Here is a 27,299-nt window from a genome sequence, read left to right on the forward strand (position 1 = left end):
ATTCTATGTGAGTCGGTGGCGGTGTTGGTTACAACTGTTGGCCACCAGTTGTGACCAAGACCGCCACCGACCCACAGGAGAATACCATCGCACAGTGGTATCAGACCAACCACAATCAGCCAGCCCTCAAACCAAACCCTTCGACCTAGAAGAACTTGAAACTGCAATGGGAAAGTTGAAACCCGGAAAAGCAGCAGGGATTGATGACCTACTGGCAGAAATGTTACAGCACCTGGGACCCAACGCAAAGACCTGGCTTGTGGGGATGCTGAACACATGCATAGCACAGAAAACCATCTCTTCTGTCTGGGAAAAGGCCAAAGTGGTTGCAATCCTTAAACCTGGCAAAGACCCATTATCCACAAAGAGCTACCGACCCATTTCCCTCTGCATCACCTACAAGGCTATATGAGAAGCTGCTACTCCAACGCCTCGTTGCCACTCATAGACACCAAGCTGACTAAAGACCAAGCTGGTTTCCGTCCTGGCCGCTCCTGTGCTGGACAGAGCTCAACCTCACCCAACACATTGAGGATGGGTTTGAGGGAAAACAAATAACTGGAGCAGCATTCAGAGATCTCTCTGCTGCCTACGACACTGTCCAACACCGCACAATGGTCAGGAAAAGCCTCCTCAACAACAGGCGCTTCTATGTCCAGTTAAATGACCAGAGGAGTAAATGGAAAGCCCAAAAGAACGGCCTACCACAAGGTAGCCTGCTCGCCCCCTCCTTTTCAATATCTACACAAACGTCCAGCCACTACCCAAAGTAGTAGTACTGGAATGAAATGATAGAGAACACCTCACACACACATAGTTTCCTTTCGTGGCTGTTTACATTCGAGGGTCGCCGGTCCTCTCGAACGGAACAGTTTAACGTCATGCCCAGGACGAAAAGATATAGAGAACACCAACATGACAAATAACAGCAGGAAGGCATGGGCCACAATCCACCGTCTTGGGGGAAAAAAATAGCTGATCAATAAGCCCCAAACGCGTTGCACTGCGACGCGTTTTGAGCTTGTACATCGGCTATTTTTGCTACAACAGTAATATGCAACGTGGCCCTCTGGAGTGAGAGTGGAAATATAGTGGAAATATAGTCTCTATCGTCAAAGTTGCCCACCCCCATTCTAAACACTACAACATGCAGAGGAGAAGTCATAACAGAACCATCTAAACACTACAGCATGCAGAGGAGAAGTCATAACAGAACCATCTAAACACTACAACATGCAGAGGAGAAGTCATAACAGAACCATCTAAATACTACAACATGCAGAGAAGTCATAACAGAACCATCTAAATACTACAGCATGCAGAGGAGAAGTCATAACAGAACCATCTAAACACTACAACATGCAGAGGAGAAGTCATAACAGAACCATCTAAACACTACAACATGCAGAGGAGAAGTCATAACAGAACCATCTAAACACTACAACATGCAGAGGAGAAGTCATAACAGAACCATCTAAACACTACAGCATGCAGAGGAGAAGTCATAACAGAACCATCTAAACACTACAACATGCAGAGGAGAAGTCATAACAGAACCATCTAAACACTACAACATGCAGAGGGGAAGTCATAACAGAACCATCTAAATACTACGACATGCAGTCATAACAGAACCATCTAAACACTACAGCATGCAGAGGAGAAGTCATAACAGAACCATCTAAACACTACAACATGCAGAGGGGAAGTCATAACAGAACCATCTACTACAACATTCAGTCATAACAGAACCATCTAAACACTACAGCATGCAGTCATAACAGAACCATCTAAACACTACTCTGTTCACCTCTAGTCGATTATTTATTCAGCCACGGACCACCATTTGAGGCCATTTAGCCTCTCAGACCCATTTGAGCCACTGACCACCATTGTGAGCATAGAGTATATTATGAATAGAGAAGGCACCCAGAGGAAACCCTGAGGCGAAATGGACATAGTGGCCGAATGAAGGTATTGCAGCCTGGCCCCAAACACATGAACGCGCTGGTCCGTTGACTATCATTGTGCACGTTCACGACGGCAGCACGCTAGCTAGCTAACGAACTAGCGTGCATCCCAGAATGCTCTGTTCCTACTGTGTTGTGTTCATATATGTTACTACTACTTTATAAAACCATGATCCAGTAGCCGAATGGTTAGAACATCCGGGCCCGGGTTCACTTCCCAGTCGATGACCGAGTTTCTTTTCTTCTAAACAAACACAACACTGTTTGTTTGCATCAAGTCGAGGTCCTTTATTCATTCAGTATCTGAGCCACGGGACCACCATTTTTTGCCTCAAATACTGAATGAATAATGGACCTCGACGAGAAAAGCTAAAACAATTGTGCTAGTTTGGTAAGAATGAAGCTAACTCTCAGTCCTCGATGGGGACTCGAACCCGGGCCCTGTTGTCTACTAAGCGCCGAGGGTAACCATTGGGCTACTGGAACACGGTTTTACTCAGTGGCACGAACATAATATATAAACATCACAACAAGTTAACATATAAAGTGATCACAGATGTTTGAACAACAACAACGTTAAGTATTAAATAACATTTAACGTACCTGCTTGCTGCGGACACGAGGACGACCGACATGGTGACGTGGCAGAATCAAAACAACACTGAGCAAAACCCCCTCCACGCGTCTCTTCCGTATTTGAGGGGGCCGTCACTTCCTTCCGGGTGTGACGTGAGGCCACGCCCGCGAGTCTTTTGCCGCGATTTTCTTAATGTAGTCATATTGTAGTTCTCGTACGTTACATCCGGGTCCCGTCCGCTTCTATTATGATTCTGAACGCGTGAATCTTTTTATTTTTTACAATAACGTTATTTTTCAGAAAGGAAGCCATTGAGGGTTAAAATGGGTCTTAATGCTTCCAACTCGAGTATAATTATTATTAATGTAACTGTAAAGTGTCCACGACAAAGAAAATGTATGACGTGAAGCTTCCTTGAGTAAGACCCGGAAGCGGGTTACGTCACGGCTTAAATAGTCAATACAGAAATGAGTCCCCTTCTTGGCAGCGTCCTCAGTGGTCTAGCGGTCTATACACCCGACTTTTAATACGTGGCTTGAATACAACTTTATATAACTTCACGGGTTCAAACCCCTCTGATGTTTTTCTCAATCATTGATTCACAATACCAGAATGCACGTTTAATCATAATACATAAAGCAGACAGCCGTATGGAACGCTATAGTTCAAGAGTTAATATTATATTATGACTATTATATGAATGAAAAGAAGACACATCACACTCACTCAACTTAACTCACTCACAGCTAGCCTTGGATCAAGACTATCATGGACATAGACATGTTTTATGGATGTTGACAAATTGCATGATATTTAATTTAGATATGATTATGAAAGCTAAAGTCAGACTAATTTTAATACGACTACACGACTATGATAGTCCTGAAGCTGCTAACCTCGCGTCACCAGACAATAACGTATACGTTAATAACATCTTCTTGTTTGATGGATAAATAAACAGCTTGGCTTCAGAGTTTCTGGACTCCATTCTCCCCAGCGACAGGGGGCAGCAATGCCAAGCTAGGACATCTGATACTCAGAAGAAGTAGAGTTCTAGGACGGAAGTTTGTGAAATGTATTTATCACAAAACTTGTCAAATTATTAGGCATTTCATAATAATTGCACGCAGTCGAGTGGTGAACTCTCTCTCGTTTATATAGATTTTCTTTCAGCGTTTATCTCGCAGACAGTATAATTCAGTGTTTTTGAAGATTAGTACTTTTACAAACAGGCGTTGTAGATAAGGTTTTGGCAGGGTTTTGCTGGCTAACGGGTATCTATCTAGCTGTCAGTCAGTGATAGATAGATAGTATGAAGGACGCGTTGGTGCTCGTTCAGAGGTTCATCGCACATCCAGACTCTCGCTGCTGGTTCGTAGCGTGGAACCCTGGCGGGACGCTGCTGGCCTCATGTGGAGGCGACAAGGCCGTCCGGATCTGGGGAAAAGAAGGTGGGCTGCTGATTCATTCATTCAGTGCTTCTAAACTTTTTTTTATTCAAGGACCCCCGTAACATTGAGCTGATACAAATGGAACCTTGCGGGTCCAAGGTCCATTAGGTTCCATTTTTATAACCTCAGGGTTACAGACGACAGACCTAAAGGGTCCATTATTTATAACCCCTCAAGGAACCCTGGCCCGAGGGTCACTGGACTCCCAATTTTGAGAACCACTGCTTTATTAAATGTCCGACTCTTTGAAACTGGTTTGATTGTTATTGTTTTTGGTATTTTATAACTGTACCTTTTCATGCTGTAATCAGGGCTTCTTTTAAAAACAGCTTGCTCTCAATGGGCTAACCTAAAGGAAAAATACCCAAATATGATGTAACTTGTATTTTAGGATGGAAAATTATTCTGTAGCAGTGATGTAAATAGGGTGGTCTGTTAGATGGGTCCCAGGGACATTTTATGAGTCCTACAGTCAGTATTGCATCCCAGGACCCCCGGCCCGGAGGGTAACGTTACATGATTGCATCCTTTCTCAATTTAGTGACTTAGGATGCAGGCTATCACTGCTGTAGTGTAGGGCTCATGTGAAAATCAATTAAATCAAAAATAAATGTTGACTTAAAGAATGGGATCATCCATTCAGAAAGTTCATTTCCCACCTGATCTGTTTAGTAGTCGTACATTGAATGTACCCTTGCTCCTTTCCCCATCCTGCTTAGGTGAGTCATGGGAATGCAAGACGGTCCTTCAGGATGGACACCAGCGCACTGTGAGGAAAGTGGCATGGTCCCCATGTGGGACCTACCTGGCCTCTGCCAGCTTCGATGCAACCACGTGTATCTGGAAAAAGAAAAATAATGAGTTTGAGGTCAGATTTAAAATGCAAAATGTTTTCTTAGTTGATGGTTTGACATCAACAGACTGCACTTTGATGGAAATTGTTCCACCTGCTCATAATAATGTACCTATGTCTGTGTCCTAGTGTTTGACTGTGCTGGAAGGACATGAAAACGAGGTCAAATGTGTGGCTTGGGCACCTTCAGGGAATCTGCTGGCCACATGTAGCCGAGACAAGAGTGTCTGGGTTTGGGAAGGTGACTATCAAGTGTTTTCCCACTACCTGACGATGCACATTTATCATCCACAAAAGAGTTTGTTATTCACCTCCATTAATCCTGTTAAAAAGATCTCTGCAGCGCAGCACAAAATGTAAACAAATCGCTTCCCTTTGCCTTTCACAGTGGACGAGGAGGATGAGTACGAGTGTGTTACTGTCGTGAACTCCCACACACAGGATGTCAAGCATGTTGAATGGCACCCTACTCAGGAGGTACAGTAGGTTCTAGGTTGTAGTACAACACACATACTGTACAGTGTACATGATGGACGATAATTCCCCTGCCCCATCTTGACCACCACCGTCGCGACGACCAGCCATTTGTGAGGTCCATTGTTCAGTCCATTGTTCAGTTTATGTCTATCCTTCGCCTACAGCTCCTGGCTTCAGCCAGCTACGACAACAACATTTGCATTTATAAGGAAGAGGATGACGACTGGGAGTGCAGGGCCACGTTGGAAGGACACACATCCACCGTATGGAGTTTGTCCTTTGAGCAAGGTGGAAAGAGATTGGCCTCCTGTAGTGATGACCGCACGGTGAAGATCTGGAAGGAGAGCGAGTCGGAAGGTAATACATCTATGTGGAACATCGAACATGTGGGTGGTTTGGTATTTCCTCTTCAACATTTCATGTTTGTAACTGTTGCTCTTGTTGAACTGCAGATGGCAACACAGACAAGCCTTGGAAGTGTGTTTGTACTCTTTCTGGCTTCCATGCACGGGCAGTGTATGACATCTCTTGGTAAGCTAACCATACTATCTTTTTGTGCAGCCTCATGTTGATGACTTTAAGGATGTCCTTCAGTACCTATGAACCTTGTCTCCATTTTCTGAGACACTTTTTGGCCGTGGGAGCACAATTTTGTTAAGTGCATTGAAGGACAATGAAGTAGGCCTATCTTAACCTGGGCACCATTCCCCTTCGGGTTTATGAACCGGTCGGGATATCGCTACGTCATGTTGTTGTATTGTTTTGTAGTCATCCATCTTCCGGAACTTCCCTTTCCCTCAAACCGACAGGCTACGAGAGCTTTTATTGTTATTCTTCCCGTTTGAGGGAAAAGGAAGTTCTGTTTGATTGTTCCTGCCTGATGACTACAAAACAATACTACAACATGACGATATCATCCGTTCCAGAACGGTTCACACGGCACTTTTGGAACAGAGACCAGGCTTTTCCCCCGAGGTTGAAAGCCTGGTGAGGCAAGGTTAGGCCTATCTTTTAAGCATAAACTAAACATGATATGTAGAACAGGGCCATGCTGCCTTTCATATAAGTTCAGTCGAAAAATGTTACTCAGAGAATAAAAATCACACATGTGAAGTGAAGGGCGCTCTTATCATCGTACATCAGACACGAAACTAGCCGATTTGCTCGTCCACATGACGTAAATTCTCCATTCATTGTCAAAGCGAATTTAATGTTTGTGTAAGACGGTAATCTACACTAATAGCTGAATATAGGAGCCCTCAAAAATAAGTGTACATCTACATCTATGAATGTATGTGAGTAAGGCCGGGTATTGGGGTAGAATATAAACCCTGGTATGGGATAGAAGGTGAAATTGTGAAACATATCTGGGATATGCATACAAAATATACAATTTAAATAAACGTACTCAACTTCAGACATTTGTGCCCATTTTTGTTCAGGTGTCATCTGACTGGTGCCTTGGCAACTGCGTGCGGAGACGATTCAGTGCGTGTGTTTCAGGAAGACGAGCCAACTGATCCAGATCAACCCGTGTTTTCCCTGGCTGCCTGTGCAGCCAAGGCCCATAACCAAGATGTCAACTGTGTTAACTGGCACCCAAAGGAGGCAGGGATCCTGGCCTCCTGCAGTGATGATGGAGATATTGCAATCTGGAGATACCAAACTGACGGCTAAACACTAAATCAATCTGGTTTCTCATGACAAACTGTTCGTCAGCACTGAACGTTGAAGTTGCCATGTTAATGTTTCGTATTCTTTGTTCAGTAAATTGGAAGACCACTTTAGTTGTCTAAAGAACATTACTTCAGTACTGCTCTTTTAAGCGTCCATGTATTACATTTTGTATAAATTTGCCATTTCAGTGACACATTGAAAATATATTACATTAAATCTTATTGCTTAATGTTATTTTGAATTACATATTAAGTCACAATTAAGTTGCTCGGGTGGCTCAGTGGAAAGTGCCTGCCCACTACTGCAGATCATAGATGTTGTGGATCCGGCTTTGTCAATTGTCGATACAATTAGCCTGTTTTCAGGGGTAAAAAATTAAAATAGTCAATTCTTGGATTATCTTTATTGCAAAAAGAAATTACAACACATTTACTTGAAATCAAGGCCCATCCAGAATCCGAATAGTTAAATGCATTTTATTGGCTTTTTCAGTCAAGACTAAGAAAGGGGCTTTATGCAAAATAAAGTGGAAAGAAGTGTTTTATTTTGTTTGTTGCACAAACCACCTGCAAATGCTAAGTATTCAGCTGACTCAAGAATCAAATGTGCATTATACCCAATATTAACACAAATTCTGATTGGGCCTTTATGGACAGCTGTTCACGAATCACGACATGGTACATTGCTTTATACATGTTTACAAGAATTTATCTTGTATGTTTTTTCTGGACTGGTGTACAAGAAAAGCATTATCTAAACTCATTAAACAAAACACTCATAGAAAATGTTATAACCACAGCCTAAGAAGGTAATGGCATACTTGGACAACGATACGGGAAACTGGTTTAATATCTACAGTAAGAACATCTACTGATCCCACTTGAGACTGACAGGGTCATCAGATTACAGGCTAGTCTGAGTCGCTGTCTCCGCTTTCAGCCTCCTTCACGTCCGCGCTGAATTTGTACTCCTGGTCACAACCCATGTAGGCATCACTCATGAAGTACAGAGTGTAGTTGTGAACGCCCATCACCGGTGCTACAAAGTCCAGCTTGACCTACAGGACATCAAGAAATTACGTTACACTTTTGAATATCCTCAACTATGCAACATAACGTACACCATCTCTATCAGCATTATTAGGGATGCCCAATATTGACTTTTTGGCCTATAACTATTTATTACAGGGTCATATCGACCAATATCAATCAATACCACTTTCCAACGGTAGGGTTTACTGTAGACCTGTTATGCCAGATGTTTGGTGCATTTCTAAAAAGCACTGCTTCATAATGAACTGATTCATTATGCCTAATATACACCACTGTGAACAAAGGCCAGATTTAAATAATATAATCTACCATAAACGATAACCAGCGCAAAGGAACACCTACTCAAGTCAAAACAAAGATTTCAGCTGTGTTTTTCTCCCAGAGCACAGCAGACTCGGTGGCTAGGCTAGCCACTAGTTTCTTAGCTTTAAGGGTAACGTCATAAATGCAGGCATGCATTTATGACGATAAAGAACACACTCGTGTAATATCGCTTAAGCAAAAAATGGTACAACCTCCTAAGTGGATGTGATTGACTGACCTTTGCTTTCTGCTGAAGCGTCAGCCTCTTGATAGAGATGAGGCTATTGGACTTGGGGTCACCAATAACCACCCACCAGCCCTCCTCCCGTTTCTGAAAGAACACAAACAATTGTCATTAATAAAATGTTTTACTTATAGAAAAGGTTTTGGTTAACAATCACAGCCATTTCAATGATAACATACCTGGGGGAAGAGAGGCGCAATAACAGGTCCAGTAACCTCCTCCTCTCTTTCCAGTTGAACCAGTACCAGAACTGGACTTCCACTGTGAATAAAGATGAAAGAATTGACGCTTTACTGTCTTTTCTAAACTGTACGCATACATTTATAAATTACTCATTTGCATTACATTTTACACCTGCCATTGAAACATGCCATTTATTAGATTCCTCTAAAATGTTTATCATGTACGCATGGTAATGACACAAAAACAAAACATTACTATAACTAATAACTATTATGGAGATGTTAAACCATATTTAACCACTTTAACTGTGGTGTACCACTACCAATGTCATGTTTGATATAAATAAATAAAATACAATGATCAGAATGTTGTCTTTTGTCTGTGGTGAAGTAGTTAAAGTACCTCTTGATGTTGTCTTTCTCTACCACTTCATATGATAGTTCAATGTTGGGGTAGCGGTTACTGAAGCGAGCCACATCAGCCATCTGGGCATCGGAGAGCTGAAGCAGTGCAGTGCGCTCTTCATCCTCCATTTCCATGATGTCAAAGATGCTCTCTACACCCTAATGAAGAGACAAAGAAGGTTAAGAGGTCAGCTTCCATGCAATTCAGGTTCTCATCCACAACTCGTTTATTCTGATCCAATCCAGGCCATTTTGAACATCAGTGGGACCATCTAAACATTTATTTTATTTTTAACATAGCCAAAACATTACCAGAATGCTGTGCATGCAAGTATCAATGTTGCACTTTAAGTCCCTGAATTGAAGCAATGCATTGATTTTTCTTTTTCTTTTATTACCTTATCTGTGCAGCGCTTGATGTGCTCAGATGTGAAGAATGGCAGTTGTTTGAGGTAGGAGTCCTTCGACCACATGGCTTGGGTCACCATCTGTGCCAACTCCATGGCAGCCAGCGCAGGACTCAGCCAGCCGTTACTGGACAGTACATCTACACAGGCTTGGATCAGACGCACCGCCTACAAACAGCACAGATGAAATATGTTTACAGTACATACAAATAAGTGGATAAATCAATTCAAAAACACTATTGGGTTGCGTGCAACAATTCCGAAAATCCAAGAGACTGCAACCTCCTGTCCCAAACCCCAGACACCCAGTTAAAAACTATTCTAATCTCTGTTGCTGTGTAGAATCACTAATCTCTGAAGACAGATTCAGAGCTCCGTCCGCAGCTATTATCGGCAGCGTTATGTATGTTAGGAATGTAAAAACACACGTACGACCAAACGGGTCAACATCCTGTCATCCACATTCTATCGAGCACTGCCCCTGATAAATTCGAAGGGAAAAAACGGATGCAGTTTTCCCTTTTTTGCTGATGGATTTCCAGATTGCTATTCTACAAATTAACTGGCACATCTTTTTTTTTTTTTTTTAAGCTTCTAGGTTGAAACAACAACAAGTTACTAGCACAAGAACAAAAGGACTTGTACTTGTACTTAAATATTTGCATTTCATGATTACTCTCGAATTGTATTTTTGCACTTCACACATTTATGCAGATTTTTAGCGAATGAACAGCCATATGTTTTTTGTCATTCACCTTGCTCAGGATCTCTTCTGTGTCTGACTGGAGTTCTGCACTCAGCTGCATCCTGGACAGGTGGGCCTGCAGCAGCAAGTTGGTCTTCACGTGGGGGTCGTTGAACTTGGCGTTGTTCAGTTTGTGGGGCACCTTCTGGGCCAGCTGAAATATAACAAATGTCCAAACTACAAAGTTAGTGTTGACTTAAAATTGGTACCTATGTTTGGTGTCATGTGAATGCACAGTGAGACGTCACGTCTGACATTTAGTCAGCGTAGCGTGTTGTTCACCTGTCGGAGAAGTGCGTCCTCGTGGTGTCTGATGGGGATGTTGTTGTACTCGGCAGCATTGGAGATGATCTCGATCAACCCACGGATCTTTGTTTTGGCGTTCAAGGACATGCTGAACAGCTCTGCAAAGCACACCAAGAAATAACGCAAGTATGTACAATGTGGAGATAAACAGGAAATATTACACTAGCCTGGCAGCTAATAAGATCAGTTATACAGGGAGTGCTGTGGATATTAATTGTTGCCACAAACCAATGGTGGTGTAGTTGATGTAATAGTAGGCAGCGATCATGCCCAAGTTGAGAGGAGCTACGTCCATTTCGTCCTCAATGCTGATACATTTGGACTGCTCCAAATCATGCAGTGTGTTCTCCACCAACTCTGACAGATGGTCTGACAAGTGACGATGAGACATGCCTGAAGACAAGAAGAAAAGAAAGCTCAATCAATATCGGACATTTCACTTTTCTTCGGGATCGGCAGTTATCTAGGCTATTTGTCAATGTCTTTTGAAAAAGTATAATAAACAAAACAAAAACTTTATCCTGTACTTGTTTGAACGTTGTAAGCCATTTACAACTGCAGCAGCTGATGCGCTTCTGTGCCTCATTAAATATTCTCCATAGCAAGAGTCATATTTGGTGGACAGACTACTTAGTCAGCTACTGGTGCACCCCAGACTAAATTACATCTCCTCCCTTTATATGTTCGGATGTGCAGTGTCTTTATTCAGATCCCCATTAACTTCCTGGTTGTCTCACCCTGAAGGTTGTAGTAGTTGGGGTTCTGGGTCATGCGGCGGTAGAGGAATGTCCAGGTCAGGTAGTCCACAGCATCCTGCTTGTTCTCCACTGTCTTGGTGACGATCTCAGCATTGAAGTGGTCATGGAGGCAGTGGTCAAGGTGAGACTCCACTGGCAGCGGCTCATAAAGGAACTTCTTGAAGAAATCCTGTCAGGAAGGCCAAAAAGAGTGGATCTTTACAAATGAAAATGGCTACATTCATTGTTCGCTGTCAGGCATTTGAGCCCATGTAGTACACACAACCACTTGAATATCAGGTCGCCCCAATAAAAGGTTTTATACTCATAAGAGTTAAATTGTTACATTTGAAACTAATCTCAAATGTCGTGAGACGTATTTGGAAGTTTCTATTACTTAGGGGAAACATGGCCACGTCCTTTGATGGTAATAACCAGGAAAACAAAAAGGACATGCATCTGCGACCTCACACTTTTTGGTGCAGGTACAAGACGACGTCAGACAACATATTTTTGTTTTTTACATTTACATTTTTTACATGCCGACAATGTCTTACAAAACATCAACATTAAGAGATAAAGAATAAGAATGAGAGAGAAAGATATAGAAATTGATATAAGATGAGAAAACGGTGTTACCTTCTTGGAGCCCTGACACATGATGACACAGCGCCCCTCATCATCCAGCATTGGTCTGTTGGCTTTGCCCACCATCTGAAGGACATCATAGATGGGATAGTCCACATATCTGCACACAGGAGGGGGAATGTCACCGTATGCTACACACAATATAAAATAGTTATTTCATACGCGACCACTTTATGAAGCCAAAAAGACCATTTAAAAAAGCTATTTAAAAATAGCAGCTCTAGAGCTCATAGATCATAGCGCGCCACCGAGTGGCGCGCTACGAGCTTGTAGGTCTATTTTTGAAGAATCGTGAAAAGTGAGATGAAAGTGTTTGAGAACGACTGACATAGGAAAAACAGCTTTTTCAAGAAAACAGTCAGGATTTAGAAGACATTTTTAGAATCTGATCTCAGGTCAGAATGGGTTAAGCTGTGGGAAGACCTACGCATGGATTTTGCCGTTGTAGTACTGCGTGTCCATGACAACGACGAGGTGTGCGGCGATGTTGGTGCCCCAGCAGAGCGAACGGGACGCCACAACGACCTGAACGGCTCCTGGCAGAGGGAAGAGAACAGAGATGAGAAAGGACGTCAGAAACTATCATTAACGGTTTTCCAGGGGGTCCCCAGAAAAATGAGGAACAGTTTATACATTTACGCCCCATTTTATTTTTGAATTACTAAAAGAATAGATGATCTACACAACATGTCATGAGAGGAGACGAGTCGTTGAGAGCTTGTACATTAACTATTTTCAAAACATTTTGAAAGATATTGACAAACCATCTCTTATGGGGGTCACCGGCACAAAATCTATTCAATTGGGGATCCGTGGCTAAATACATATCAAATGTCCTTGACATGACAATGTTTGAGAACTACTAATGTATAAGACTGTGGAGTCATACCTGAGTTGAACAGCTGTTCAACTATTTTGCGTTCGGTGGTGGACAGACCCTCGTGCAGGTAGCCCACACCGTTGGCCAGTGTTTCCTTCAGTGTGGCATCGGCCACCTTCTCCAAGAAGGGAGCCAGGTCCTTCTCAGTGCAATGCAAGAATCTAGACAAATATCACATTTAATTGCAGCATTGAATGTATTAACTGAACACATACTGTAGTCTTATAGGCAATTCATTCCTAACCTATAGGCATGATTAGTACAGTTGTGACCAACCTCTGAGGGACAACGTCGGCGGCACAGAAGGTGAGGATGTCGATGGCGGTGAGGCGAGTCTGTCTGCGGGAGGGGACGAACACCACGGCTGGTTTGGAGGGGCTGTGCTTCATGATGGCGTGGTACACTGGCTTAGCCATGGATAGCAGGCGAGTCTGAGTGTGGCTCACATTGAAACCCTGAGGAGTAGAAAGAACCAGTATCAGTATAGCGGATACTTAATACATTGTTTAGCAGGCACCAGAAAGCATTTACTGATTTTTAAATGTTATGCCTGAATTATGCTTTGTCATACAGCACGTGTCAAACATAGCCGATCTACAAGCCCAGACTGTGACGCATTGTGGTCTTGTAGATCAGGCTACACCGCTATAGAACGAAGCATAAACCAGACTTTAGTCGCACCTGGATGTGGAGCTCTAGAGGAACGGGCCTGACGTTGGGGTGGAAGTTGAAGGTGGCCGTGGTGCTGCAGCCCAGCCAGTGGGCCACGTCTTTGGCATTGGACAGAGACGAGCTGAGGGCCACGATGCGGATGGGACGTTCGATCTGGGAGGAGATGTACCTCATCCTGGAGCAGATCACCTCCAACACGGGCTAATGGACAGAGAATGGCACGTATTTTCTTAGGATTACTCGCCAATTTACATAAGGATAAATGGATTTAGTCTCTTTGTAATTATTAGTAATTCCCGCCTCCTCGCACATCCGTTAAGCACAATCTTACCCCGTTCTCTCCACCAATGAGGTGTGTCTCGTCCACAACGAACAGGCTGACATTCTGCACGTTCTTCCTCTGCTTCCAGCGGCGAGACAGGATGTCCCACTTGTCAGGTGTACTGACGATGATGTCACCTTTCCCCAGAAGCTTCAGATCTGTGCTGGTCTCTCCAGTGAGCAGCACCACCTTCTTATTCAGGAGGTCCTGGAACTTCTGATGCCAGTCAACAAACACCTGTAGGATTTGTTTTTTAAAGGAAGAAAATATACAAGGAATGATGAACTGTGTTAAGTGCAACGGTAGCAGTCTACATAATGGAACGTTTCGATGTAGACAGACACCTAGTTTGGATGTGGGGATAAAACGGTTGCATAACTGGTGTTATAAAAACGGAGACACCAATTTGGTTTTGATAACAGCACGGCCTTCCTCCTCATCGCCGTTTCAATACCTGTTCAGCCAGAGCCTCCATGGGTGTGATGTAGACACAGCGGCCCTCTGGGTTGTGCAGCAGCATTCTCAGAATGGCAAACTCAGCGCAGATTGTCTTCCCACTGCCGGTGGGAGCTCCCACAAACACATTGTCGTCACTGTTGTACACAGCGTTGAACACTGGAGGAAAATACACAATATTGCACGGAAGTAAGAGTGCAACTCTTCACTGTCATTCAGGAGAAGGTACAGTTTGTATATCAGGGTCATGATAGAGACGCAAAATCATATTAAAAATGTTATGTTAAAAGGTGTATTTTTCTTGTCTCTTACCTTGTGTCTGGATGGGGTTGAAGAAAGGGAACTTGTTCTGGTAGAGCGTCTCGAAGGCAGAGTTCCGGAGAGCAGTCACAGGCAGCGGCTGCAGGTCCAGCAGCTCAGTGGGCGGTGGGTACTTCTCTGGTAGGATCAGGTGACGGAAAGACACTGGAAGCTGAGTCTCACAGGCTGAGAACAAAAGAGGTTTGCAGATTACAATTAATGATATATGGCCAAAGGCAGGGTATGACTAATTCTCTCCCAAATCAGTCTCAAATCTGCGGTATAAGACATAAAACATTGCTTCTACCTAGTACTGAGAAAGGTCCTAAACAACTAACAATGTTAACGATCTTAAAGTGACATTTGTAAGTCAATACTCACAAAGCCAGCGGTCTGAAGCCACACGGATGAAGTACTGAGGTGGCAGAGGCTCGAACACCGGAACGAAGAACGTGACCAGATGTTCGTCCTGGGCGTACTTGGCTTTGAGCAGGAAGTACTCGTGGTGGAGGATGACCTCACTGTCCACATCCTCAACCAGTATCCAGAAGGCCTCGGAGGATCCATGGATCTAAGGAGGCAAGAGGGTGTCAGCAACTCAGCATTCCAGGAACAATCAACGAGATCCATTACCCAACGCTATTAAATGTCCCTTGAACTAATCTGCTGAGGTTTTGAACTTTTGACCATCACTGTTTATTACTTGTGATGCTGGTGACCTAGGAAGCTCCAGCTTATTGAACTAATTTGAAATCCATCATGATAAAATGTATTATGTAAACCGCAATATATATAACTAGGTTTGTAACAGACCTTGTCATCCCACTGGAAGTCAGGAGTGATGGTCAGCTCCACTTTGAGTGTGGAGCGGGTGATGGGCTGCAGATGAACAGCCAAGTCCAGTTTGGGGAATTGGTGAACATATTTGTGGATCGTCTTCCCCATTTTTGGCATACGGATCAGCTCACCTTAAGACAAAAAGCCTTAGTTAGCATATCAATTTATATTGAAGACAGAAGTCAACTGTTTAATGAGTACTGAACTGGCAAATGCATCTGTGTGTGCGCGCACGCCCGTGTATGTGTGTGTAAGGGGAGGAGGGCAAAACTCACCAATTTCATTGTGGTTGAGGTCATACAGCCGCTCAAAGGGGAAGTTTTTCTTCTCAATCTTCTTGATTACCTCCTCAGGCAGTTTCTTGAACTGCCGCAAAGGGGACATGGACTGCCACCTGTGCGCAACAGGACCACGTCAAAACTTACAAAAGCATATAGAACCAGCTTTGGCAACTAAAACGATAGCATTGTGTTTGAATAAATAAATAAATAAAGGTAATGCAAAAGAGTGCCTCACATTCTCTTGTCAATCATCTTGCAGAGATTCATGGTCTTGTCGGTGAGCTGAGCCCAGCCTCTGTTCAGCACAATCTCAAATATGGCCCTCATCAGTCTTCCAGCGCTCTGAAAAGACAAAGATATTGTTAGCATCCAACTGTAGTTAGTGAATAGTGAATATAGGTACTACAGGTCCAGCCTTACCTGTGTGACATACACCATGTCGGCCATGAGAGCAAAGCCCTCCAGTTTGAGCTGAGAGATGTAAGCTTGGAGCAGGACATTGATCTGCAATAATACAGTAAGAATGGTTGAGTGCTGATAGTATACGATGGGAATACACTTGCATAGAGGACAAGAATTACATTTAAAAAGCTATTATAAGACTGAGCATGAGATCTTATTTCACCACAATTCAATTCATAAAATGCCAGCAAAACAGTAATAGTTTCATTGCCGTGGACTGGAGCCATTACTTATCACCAGTTTTCTCTTCGTACTGAAATTGGGAACCGGTCATGATCTTATGCCTGCACAGCTTGGTGGGAACATTACCAATCACAAGCAATACCTTGGCGCTAGGCTCCTCAATGCTTTCCTTCACTGGAATAGGAACCCTTTCCAGCAGCTTTTGAAGTTCCAACTTCTCTTCCTGAAACACAGTAATAATAATAAAGGTTACTACTACAGTGTTTTATGTCATGTTTACATCTACCAAATAAAAACCCACATTGATTGTACCATACCTCTCGAACAGTGATGTTCCTAAACTCAGAGGAGAGCGAGAAAACACGGAAGAGCTCAATCTCACTAAGCGTCGGCTTCAGCAGCTGGTTGTACGTTTGAATGGAGTCGTGGGTGATGTAGAAGTGGCTGGCGATACGACCCAGGTCTGTAACCTTTAAAATACGACAAAGTCCAGTTGATTATTAATCCATGAATTCATTATTGGTACCATGATCCCATAAACAATAAATCCATCTAAAATGGTGTTGGGTTGTGAAATGCGGTTACCTGGAAGCTGCCGGTCCTCTTGTCATACTTGATGAGGCTGTTCTTGTCCAGGATGTTGGCTGCTGTGTGCACCAGGTCCAACCTGCGTCTCTCCAGCAGGGGGTCTGAGCTGCGGTCGTCATGGGAAACCCCATACAGGGTGGGGTTGCGGAGCATGCGCACATATAGGTAGGTGTAGCCAAGCCAGTTCACTGCATCCTGACAATGAAAGAAGAATATGTTAACACAGTTAAGAGGTCAGTGAAGAGAGAGGAAAAGAGAGGACAGAAGGGAGGCATGACATGCAACAAAGCTCCTGAGGTAGGAACCGTACCCAGAATGTCATAGTTACATGACCAAAATACCTACTCTCTGAGCAGCCAGAATGCCCCAGTATTTGCTCAATTCAACTGCCGAAATATATACAGAGATATTGTACTTTTGACTTCTCTACATTTAGGAAGGGACTCTTAGGACCCAAACTTACAAAAATACATTATTAATTAACCACCAATGCCCAATTTCAAATAATATAGTGAAAATAGCCCATCTACAAGTGTGACGGGTTGTGGTCTTGTAGATCTGATATTTACTACTACTATCAGAACTTTCTTTACATTTTGGTGGAGGAGATGTTCTAATTTTCAAAATAAAAAACTGCATTGATTTATAAATTAAATGTACCTCAGAATTTCTAGTTTTTGAATAGTGGAGTATTTACTGAAGTATATACTTTGTCGACCACAGACTCACCTTGGCATTCTGCACATTGCCTAGCACTATCTCGGCGTTGAGCATGTCTGCCAGTTTGGCCACCATTTGGCTCTCTATAGGCAGCTGCTGGTTCAGCAGAGACAGGTAGTACTGCAGCTCTCCGTGGGACGTGATCAGGATACCCTCTCCTTTGGTGTCGTACTGGGGACGGCCGGCTCGACCAAGCATCTGAAACAAAGAAAGTAGCATTTATTTACAGTACTGATATACAAAAACTTGCAGCCAAAGCAAGATTTTACTTTTAAAGTTTTAGAATCCAGTAGGATTACAGCCAATTACAATTTAGCAGACACTCTAGACAATCTAAAGAAACACAAGGCAGTCACTCAACAACAGGGTATGTGGGGTCAAGTGATTAGATTAGAGTGCTAAGAAAACGGTCACTAGGACAGCAAGTAAAAAAAACATACCTTACATAGATAATATGAAGAAAAACATAATACCAGTAGCGAATAAGCATAAAGTGACACTTTAAAGACAAGTGCTACAAGATTAGGTCTACTCAGACTGACCTGTAGAATATCCAGAGCTCCCAGTTCTGTCCACCTGCCTTTCTCAGGGCTGTACACCTGGGTGCCTTTGATAATGACTGTGTGTGCTGGCAGGTTGACACCCCAGGCCAGAGTGGCCGTGGACACCAGCACCTGGATGTGCCGGTCAGCAAAGAGATCCTCCACCAGGGTTCGGTCCACTCTGGTCATCCCAGCATGATGTATAGCGAAGCCATAGGGCAAAAGGTCCTTCAGTTCGAGATTCTAGATTCAAGAGCAAGGATATGCATCAGAATAGCCATCCTGAACTGCCATTTAAGGTGTAATATTCTTATATTACTTTACTTTAGTGTCTGCATGTTACAACAAGAATAGTTCCTGATATTTTAAGACAGAAATATAATAATCATTTACAAACTAAACTCAGGATTCAGTCAAGACTTAGTCAATACTTTTAAAGCCATGACATTTGAGTAACCTGAAAACTTTTCCAAGACATGCTGGAAATCTTCCGTTAGATGGATCTCACCTTGCACTGCTCTGCCTCAGTCCTCAACACCTCTGTGGATGCTGAACCCTCTCGGAGGAAAAGTCCCAAGGTGTCTTTCTCCAGACACATGTCTCTGATTGCTCTGGCAGTCTTTCCCGTTTCCTTCCTGGAGTGGACGAATACCAGTACCTATGGGAGAAGGTCAGATGTTTTGTGAGACACCCTGCTTCGACATACAGCTGCATCTCAACACAGAGGTCAGCACTAACACTGGAATGGTTAGAGGTTTTCAGGAGTCCCTTTGGATAAAAGTATCAAACTAAGAGCCTATAGTATGTCAGCTACCTTGAGGGTGCATACTGTAGGTTAGGTAGGCCTCACCTGGTTCTTTCCGGCATGCTCCATGATCTTTTCATAGACGATCTCATTCATGATCTGGAAACGTTTTATGGCCTTCTTCTCTGTGATGCCAACATACGTTTGCTCCAAGGGCACGGGACGGAAACTACACAGGAAGAAAAGGCAGGCATTAGATTTGTGCCCACACCTCGGCAACACAAACACACTAGTGTGTCAATAAAGCAGGTATGTGTTCTGTAAGCCTGATTTGATCTAACCTGTTGTCAAAGTAGAATAGGCCCTTGGCGGGGTCCACGCGGAGGCAGGTGGCCACGTCCTCGTAGTTGGGCAGGGTGGCGCTGAGGCCCAGCAGTCGTACATCCTCCTGGGTCAGCTCAACGTTGCGGATGGTCCTTGCCACCAGGGACTCCAGGACGGGTCCACGGTCATCATGGAGCAAGTGGATTTCATCCTGGTAATAATAACAGTTTTAGGTTTAGTTAAATTTATTTATATGTAAACAATAGTACCAATAAAATGGTAATGACCAATGTATTTAATACTTTCTACTGGGTCTTCTCGGTCTGTGCAAGATGTGTTCAACACTTACAATGATGATCAGGCGCACTAGTTGGGTATAGGTGCGCTCTCCACCTTTACGGGTGATGATGTCCCATTTCTCTGGGGTGCAGACGATAATCTGAGTGGCATTAATCTCTTCTTTACAAAGCTGGTGGTCCCCCGTCAGTTCAGAGACTGTTATGCCATAACTTGCCAAGCGCTGGGTATCAGGGGGAAATAAATACATGGAACACATGAATTACATGTTATATTAAATAAGAATATATGACCCAAGCAGGAAAAAGAGGAAGAAAAAACCCCACCTCCAGCACGTTATCATTTTCAGATCTAACGGTTGGTAGAGGCTCACCTTGCTAAAGCTTCCAACCATCTCCTGTACCAGCGAGCGCATGGGTGCAATGTAGATGATCTTGAAGTCATCCAAGTTGATGGTTCCATCCAGGTTGATGTGCTTTCCGATTTCCCTAAGCATGGCCATTAGGGCTACATTAGTCTTACCCGCTCCCTGCAGTCAAGGAATACAATACACAGGGCTCAGGCAATGTACTATCATGTAAGGGGATGCACGATAACATTACTACTATGATCTAGATCTATACTAAATATTCATCAGGTTAGATTCACATTTGCTCCCCTGAAAACAAAATGCAATTATCTTTTTACGGAAGTAAGCTTTCTCACCGTAGGTGCGCACACCAAGAGATTCTCATCCGTCTCCATGGCGGTCTTGAACAACTTGCTCTGGATACGGTTCAGGGTTTTGAATCCTTCAAACCCAGCCTGTGCATACTTGGGAAGCTTCTCAATGGGAAGAAGCACCTAATAAAAGCATATCAATATGATGCACTTAGACACACTGGCTCCTAATGATATTTTAACACTGATTCATTTATATTTTGCTCGTGTTTGGTGCAGGACACCATTGTACAAAATAATTAAATTACGCAGAGAGAGAGAGTATATATGTAAAATGCTGCATTAGCAGGCCTTAGTATATAAACGTTTATGTCCCATATACACCATTATACAAACCTCATCATCACCAAAGGGTTTGGGTTTGAGAGCAGGAACGTGAACTTCTTCATAACCTTTGCGCTGCTTACGGAAGGAGCCATCGGGCAGCTGACACCTTTTGTTGGCCATGAAGTGGCTTCCCTGGGTGAAAGCCAGGTCCTCCAGGTCCAATAGCTGTCGAGGGGCCATTGACTGCAGGACAAGAGAGGAAGACCATCATGACAGGTTTTTGACAGGAAATGCACATGTTGTGTCTGTACAACATAGAATAACATTTGCCGCTTGTACTTACATGAGTAGTGACAAACCGTCTTGATTTGTGATATTTTACCAATTTTAGAAACCCAAGTAATGTGTGTGTGTGTGTGTGTGTGTGTGTGTGTGTGTGTGTGTGTGTGTGTGTGTGTGTGTGTGTGTGTGTGTGTGTGTGTGTGTGTGTGTGTGTGTGTGTGTGTACATATTTTGAACAAACAAAACAAAGCCTGTCAAAAAACATGATTTATGGGGAATGTGTGCAAATTAATATTCACCTCTCCATGATCAATATCCATTGATTCCAAGTCGTCTACACGAGACTTTCTCACTCTCTCCCTGCGGGATCTCTCCTCCTGAAAATACAAAAAAAGACCACATATTATAGAGATGCAGCTGAGCAAACTGTTTAATTTACATGATGAATATCAAATATTTCTTGCTCCACATTATCTGGCTTACCCGAATAATGTCTTCCTTCTCAGTCTCCTGCAGTTGGTAAAGAATCTTTGACAATTCTTGATCAGCCTCCATCTTTCCAGTGATGCGTTCCTTCTCTGCCTCACTCTGAGCACTGGCCAACATGGTACAATACTGGACTGTAGTGTAGAAGAAGAAATCTCAGGTTTCATTCACTATACATATCATAAGGCATACAGGATCCCACAGCCCAGAAGCAACATATACTTAATCAAAGGACATACTCATGCGGCGATGCTGGCGGAGGATTTTAATGAAGTCAAAGGTGTTGAAGCCCAGCAATAACACCAGCTGGTTTTCACATTCTCTATCGTCACTGGCAGTCTGAGAAATGTAGAGACAGAGGTCATTTCAGCAGAGATCTCAAGGGCTATCCATCTGTTCATCACAGCAACAACTAACGGACAGATAGATAGAAATACCTTGAGGATATCCAAGACCTCGTCAGCCTTCTTTTGGGAGACAATAGCATCATCATAAAATCGACTCAGCTGGCGCTGAAGCCAGAAAGCATCGATGTCACGGGGGTGTAGGTCCTTTTTCTTAGCATTCATAACATCACCTGTGACACCAAGCTAGAGGGTACAGAGAAAGATTAATTACTTTAGTAGTTGAGAAAAATGTGTTTGCATGATGATTACCCACACTTTTCTGTGCAGGAATGAGTGAATACACCACTTACATTGGCTGTAAGGGTGCAGCCGCCGTCTGCCTCTTCTCCCTCACTTTCCTCATCAGAGTGTTCATCTCGCACTTCCCCAAACTGGTCCTCATCTCCCTCCTTTAAGTGGAAAAGCAAAATGTAAACACATTTGAACTTACCGTACATTCAACATGTGCATTGGCTTGTATGTGAGGATCAGAGGTCCTGGCTGACACAGAAGTGAGAACAGAAATTCTTGGACCAAGCCTTACCTCCTCATCAGACTCAAATTGCACATTCACACCATACGTTTCATCAATATTGTCATCTGTGGAAAAAATATATATAGATATTAGTAAATCATTAAAATGAAATGCTTGTTCTGTGTGTATTAGACTGGGACTGTAGGAATGGAGACATACTCTCTTTGGAAGATTGTGAATGTCAAACATCACACAGTCATAGTAGCAGATTAGTATACAATAATCTGTCTAATTTTGACTGTATTAATGTACCTTCCAGCTTCCATGAAATTTTGAAGTTATCCATCTTTTATATAATTTTGCTGCAATACTAACTTTCATGTCGTATCTGGGATCTGAACCCAGGTCCCAACATTAGTACTCCTGAGCTAACAAAGACATGTCTGTTTTGGGCAGAGGATAAATAGCTTTTTGAGCTTCATAAAAAACAAAAGTTATGGATTGCATAATTTACTGAGTAAAATGTCAAATAGTTTCTGCTGAAAGTATATTGGAAAATGTTTCTCCCTTGCCTTTGACTTAATGTGCCTGTAGAGGCACATTAATTGGGAAGCATTTTTCACCACATAGCTCTATATATCTTTTCTGTCGGGTGGACACCTTGTACTGTATGTCCAAAACCAATACTTCTCAGGTAACTTAGCTTGTAGATCGAATATTTTCACTACTTTTACGTGACATTCTTGCATGATGGTTTGTCGTGCATTCACTGACGAAAAAACAAGGTTTCTGCCCGACAGTGACAATATTATTTTAAAAGCTGGTACATACCCATGTTCTGTAGCTCCTTGTCACCCCCATAGTCAGAGATCTTCTTCCCCAGATTGACCAACACATGGTACCGTGTGTCATCAGCAGGCCCAAGAAGCTGTTCCACCTCACGGCGCCTCTCTTTATCCCTCATCTTGTCGTTCTTCAACACTGCCAGTACTTCATCAGCCGCACCGCACAAAATATCACGTGGCTAAAAAACAAAAAGACACAGAAAAACCTTCAACCTTTAATATATGTATTGTATATATATATATATATATTTTTTTTTGGCCAGCAATACCAGTTCATATGCTGGGGTATACAGGTGGGCATCATGGCATGTGTCTGACCTGATCTCCCAAGGCAGCCTGGATGAAACTGAGCAAGATCTCATAGGTCTCTCTGGTTTCTTTAGTTTTAGGCTTGTACACGATGCCCACCATCTCATCAATGCCTTCAGACAGCAGGGTGAAACCCTTCATCTTGTTGATATCATGCCTGTCCTCGTCTCTCTTTCGCCTCCTACATGGTTTAAACAGGATGGGGGGGGGGGGGGGGGGGGTTAGGCATCATGTTCTCACAACAGAGGGGGAAAAAAACATTATATGAGGTCTGTGTGTAACTGACTTTGCACGTCTTTCTTCCAGCATTTGAGGTTTGGTCCTCTGTGACTTATCTCCCATCTTGGTTCCATCAAGCTTTCCCACCAGAGACAGCACCTCTCCCGTGGGCTCATCTCGTCGTGTGCGGTCGATCAGAGAGCGATCAGCTTGCAACACCAAGTTGGAGTTCTGAAACGGAATGAAACCAGAGTCAAGCTTACTTCATGGTTACTCCATCTTGCGAGCCTATGCAAGGGTGTTGTTGGTTAAAGGGCCACTTCACCCCTTTTGCAACCAGATCTTATTTCAATGATGTTTGGGAGAAAATAAACACTTTCCTTGGGTTTTTGTGTGTATTACGTGTTTTTATATATTTTAGTATTTTAAAGTGCCAGTGATGTCATGGACACTGGTCTCACTTCCTTCCTGGACTACATGGTCTCAGTAAAGCGTTATTCATAGTCTGGATTTTCAGTGGTGAGGTGACCACCGAACTACAACATGACGTCACGAGCCGCGGTGAAGAGCAATCCACCGCCCTTCTCTGTTTTTACTCACCACCACCGCTCAACGTTATTTCAGCTCCGGTGGTTTTTGATTGATTGATTGAAATATTTATTAACAGTTTGTAGAATTTACAGTACATTTTAAGCACAAACTCAATACAAAGACTGTCAACTGTGAGTGGATGACCCAATTAAGCATTACACTTGTTTACAACAGGGTCCACATTGTTCAATTCATCAAAACATTTAAAGACATACAGACATTTAGAGACATACAAATAGACATTTCTATGTAGCTAAAGTACAGAACAGGAATTCATCATATGGGAAGCAAAAAAGGGAAAAGATACAATATACAGTGAGGGGAAATGGGGGGGTGGGGGGATTCAGATTTTACAGAGGCCAGTTTCGAATTGCAGCCATCCGTAGGTGCCCTTTGAGAGCGGTTTTGAAGGAGTCAAGGGATTCACATGTCTTAATGACTGTTGGTAGGGCGTTCCACATTTTGGTGGCATAGGAGCCACCGAAAATCACCACCGAAAATCCAGACTATGAATGAGCCTTTCAACAGCCCTCTCCCTCTCCACAAGGTGGGGTGAGTGCAGCAAAGCATTATGGTCATTGTAGTAATCCAGCAGTGAGACCAGTGTGTGTCCATGACATCACAGACACTTTAAAATACTAAAATATCTAAAAACGCAAATGACCCTCATAAAAACCCCAGGAAAGTGTTTCTTGCCTCCCAAACACCATTAAAATAACATCTGGTTGCAAAAGGGGTGAAGTGGCCCTTTAATGCTTGCCTAAAATGAACAAGCTAAAAACACTTGTTGATCGGTTATTTAAATTATTAGGTCAGTGTGCGAGTGAGACACGGTCGTACGACGAAGTTTAACTAATGCTGCACTTTTCGGCTAGGCTATTTCCTAGATAGATCCTAGAAAACTACGACTATTCGTGTGATGCTAACCACTAGCTAGTTCAGTCCAATAGATAATAATAAAAACAATAACAACAATAGACATACGAAGTGCACACATTTTGACTGAGACTGAGATGTGTACTTACGGCTTTGTACTCATACTGCAGGCTACGCGCAGTAACATCCGCCATGGTGGAATAGTTCTAGATACGTTGCCCTGCCGCACTTTCACAGCAAACCGAACCGCGCCACAGGGTTTATCTCCGGCGTCTGTTGTCGTGAACAGGCGGGGAGCGTGAGCCCCGTCGATCCTATCTAACTTAGTTGAAATTGATTCTAAAATGTGGTTTTGCGAACATTTCTTGTGCGTCTCCCATACGTTTGAATGGCACGATCACACGAGCAGCGCATCCACAACAAGTCGTCCCGACTCCCGTTGGCGTTTCCGCTTCCCCGTGGTAAAGGTCAGCGGAACGATATAACTCTATGGTGAGTACTATGGTACTAGCGCCCTCTATGCGAGTTATTGTAAAGTCTAGAATTAACATATTTGCAGTCATTTACAAATAATTCACATTCTAGCAGACGTGTCACAAACCTAAACTATAGCATACCAGCTTGACTTTGGATCACTAAAAGATTGCCTCTTACTAAAATAAAAGTGAGTGTAGTACAGTAGTGGTTCTCTCATGCCTTTTCATATCAAGGACCCTAATATTGGCACCATGGATGGGACCCCCCAAAATCTCTGTCTGTCTGTCTGTCTGTCTGTCTGTCTGTCTGTCTGTCTGTCTGTCTGTCTGTCTGCAGTATCAAACATTTTGGCATGCTGCCAGTAGAGAGTCATGTTGCATGCTGCCATTGATTGATTGATTGATTGATTGATTGATTGATTGATTGATTGATTGATTGATTGATTGATTGATTGATTGATTGATTGATTGATTGATTGATTGATTGATTGATTGATTGCTTTATAAACAGTTTGCTACAAAAAGGAAAAGAATGTACAGACTAAGTTTAATAGGAATACAACAATGCTAAAAGGATTGAAGCCAAGAAAGCACAATGGCTTTCAATTGGGGTCCTGTGTATTCAATTCATTGAAGTCAGGAAGTCTCTCCACCACCACCAGTCAAATCAGCCTCATGGTGGTACTATACCAGTCCACAGTACCTTTTGGCCTGTAACTAAAGAGGTCAACTCTAGGTCATACAATCAAATATTATTTTCCCTGGCCACACCTATTTCCATCAAACTAGATTTGCCACGCATTAGCATTTTCTCTTCAAAACATATTTTTTCCCTACTACTACAAATTGATACATATTATGGCTGTATTTTGCGTGTCTTAAGTACCAGGTCTTATTACCTAACTTGAGTAAACTAAAGACCTGGAGGCGTGATCAATGCCATTTGGCTATTCTGAGTGGCCAAAGAGCATTGATCACGCCTCCAGGTCTTTAGTTTACTCAAGTTAGGTAATAAGACCTGGTACTTAAGACACGCAAAATACAGCCCATATATACTCTTGTGATAAACATGTAGGCTATCTTGCCCAAATGGCTATAATTGGGTTCCAATGTATTTTGATCACATATTGAGGGGCTTAACACAGTAGTAACACACCCTCCCCCCCATTTTTTAACTGTATGACTAACTAACTGTGAATACAAATTTAAATCGATCAGTGTGTGTGGCATGTGTGTGTGTGTGTGTGTGTGTGTGTGTGTGTGTGTGTGTGTGTGTGTGTGTGTGTGTGTGTGTGTGTGTGTGTGTGTGTGTGTGTGTGTGTGTGTGTGTGTGTGTGTGCGTGTGGGTGTGCGTGTGGGTGTGCATGCGTGCGTGCGTGTGATGACATCTGCCTATACAAAAGAGATTCCCAGTTGTTCCAGAGGCAACCATACATTACAATAATAGAATGTCACATTATGCAGGTATGAACAATTCTCCCCTTGCAAAGCTGTCACAAAGCTGACTTCTATTTTAACTTGAAGATGACTAATCGGCCTGTATGTCTCCCTAAATGTGAAGAACTAAAGGATAGTTCACTGGATATTGCTGAAAGTGTCACAGTGATGTTGAATTTACCCTCTATGTGAAATATGTTATGTAATAACATTGAACAAGTACCTGCCTTTGAAGGTATATGGATGTGCGCTTCCTTTTTATGTAATAACGTTGCTTTGCTTTGAAT

At 43.0% G+C, this 27,299-nt stretch overlaps 2 protein-coding genes across 2 annotated transcripts; one reads left to right on the forward strand and one right to left on the reverse strand.

Moving 5' to 3' along the window:
- The first annotated feature begins 3,613 nt into the window (after positions 1 to 3,613).
- Positions 3,614 to 7,246, forward strand: ciao1 (cytosolic iron-sulfur assembly component 1). Its single transcript, XM_083784520.1, has 7 exons — positions 3,614 to 3,998; positions 4,718 to 4,866; positions 4,981 to 5,092; positions 5,240 to 5,328; positions 5,493 to 5,685; positions 5,781 to 5,859; positions 6,771 to 7,246. Exons 1-7 carry the CDS (start codon positions 3,860 to 3,862, stop codon positions 7,003 to 7,005), a joined length of 996 nt encoding a protein of 331 aa, XP_083640646.1. The 5' UTR covers positions 3,614 to 3,859; the 3' UTR covers positions 7,006 to 7,246.
- Positions 7,247 to 7,468: 222 nt separating this feature from the next.
- Positions 7,469 to 25,522, reverse strand: snrnp200 (small nuclear ribonucleoprotein 200 (U5)). Its single transcript, XM_083784519.1, has 44 exons — positions 25,249 to 25,522; positions 23,700 to 23,863; positions 23,423 to 23,594; positions 23,091 to 23,283; positions 22,329 to 22,384; positions 22,096 to 22,194; positions 21,836 to 21,988; positions 21,638 to 21,737; positions 21,396 to 21,532; positions 21,212 to 21,289; positions 20,700 to 20,873; positions 20,349 to 20,486; positions 20,017 to 20,172; positions 19,696 to 19,866; positions 19,364 to 19,557; positions 19,128 to 19,251; positions 18,786 to 18,935; positions 18,278 to 18,520; positions 17,745 to 17,933; positions 17,013 to 17,210; positions 16,745 to 16,897; positions 16,570 to 16,650; positions 16,203 to 16,286; positions 16,018 to 16,124; positions 15,777 to 15,895; positions 15,478 to 15,632; positions 15,046 to 15,235; positions 14,677 to 14,850; positions 14,363 to 14,523; positions 13,918 to 14,145; positions 13,596 to 13,787; positions 13,191 to 13,369; positions 12,924 to 13,075; positions 12,462 to 12,570; positions 12,026 to 12,134; positions 11,387 to 11,576; positions 10,878 to 11,042; positions 10,626 to 10,747; positions 10,354 to 10,497; positions 9,590 to 9,766; positions 9,190 to 9,350; positions 8,784 to 8,865; positions 8,599 to 8,691; positions 7,469 to 8,062 (listed from the first exon to the last, which is right to left on the reverse strand). Exons 1-44 carry the CDS (start codon positions 25,291 to 25,293, stop codon positions 7,916 to 7,918), a joined length of 6,408 nt encoding a protein of 2,135 aa, XP_083640645.1. The 5' UTR covers positions 25,294 to 25,522; the 3' UTR covers positions 7,469 to 7,915.
- Between the last annotated feature and the right edge of the window lie 1,777 nt (positions 25,523 to 27,299).

Source organism: Protomyctophum parallelum (assembly GCF_964188405.1).
Source record: "Protomyctophum parallelum genome assembly, chromosome: 15".
NCBI lineage: Eukaryota > Metazoa > Chordata > Actinopteri > Myctophiformes > Myctophidae > Protomyctophum > Protomyctophum parallelum.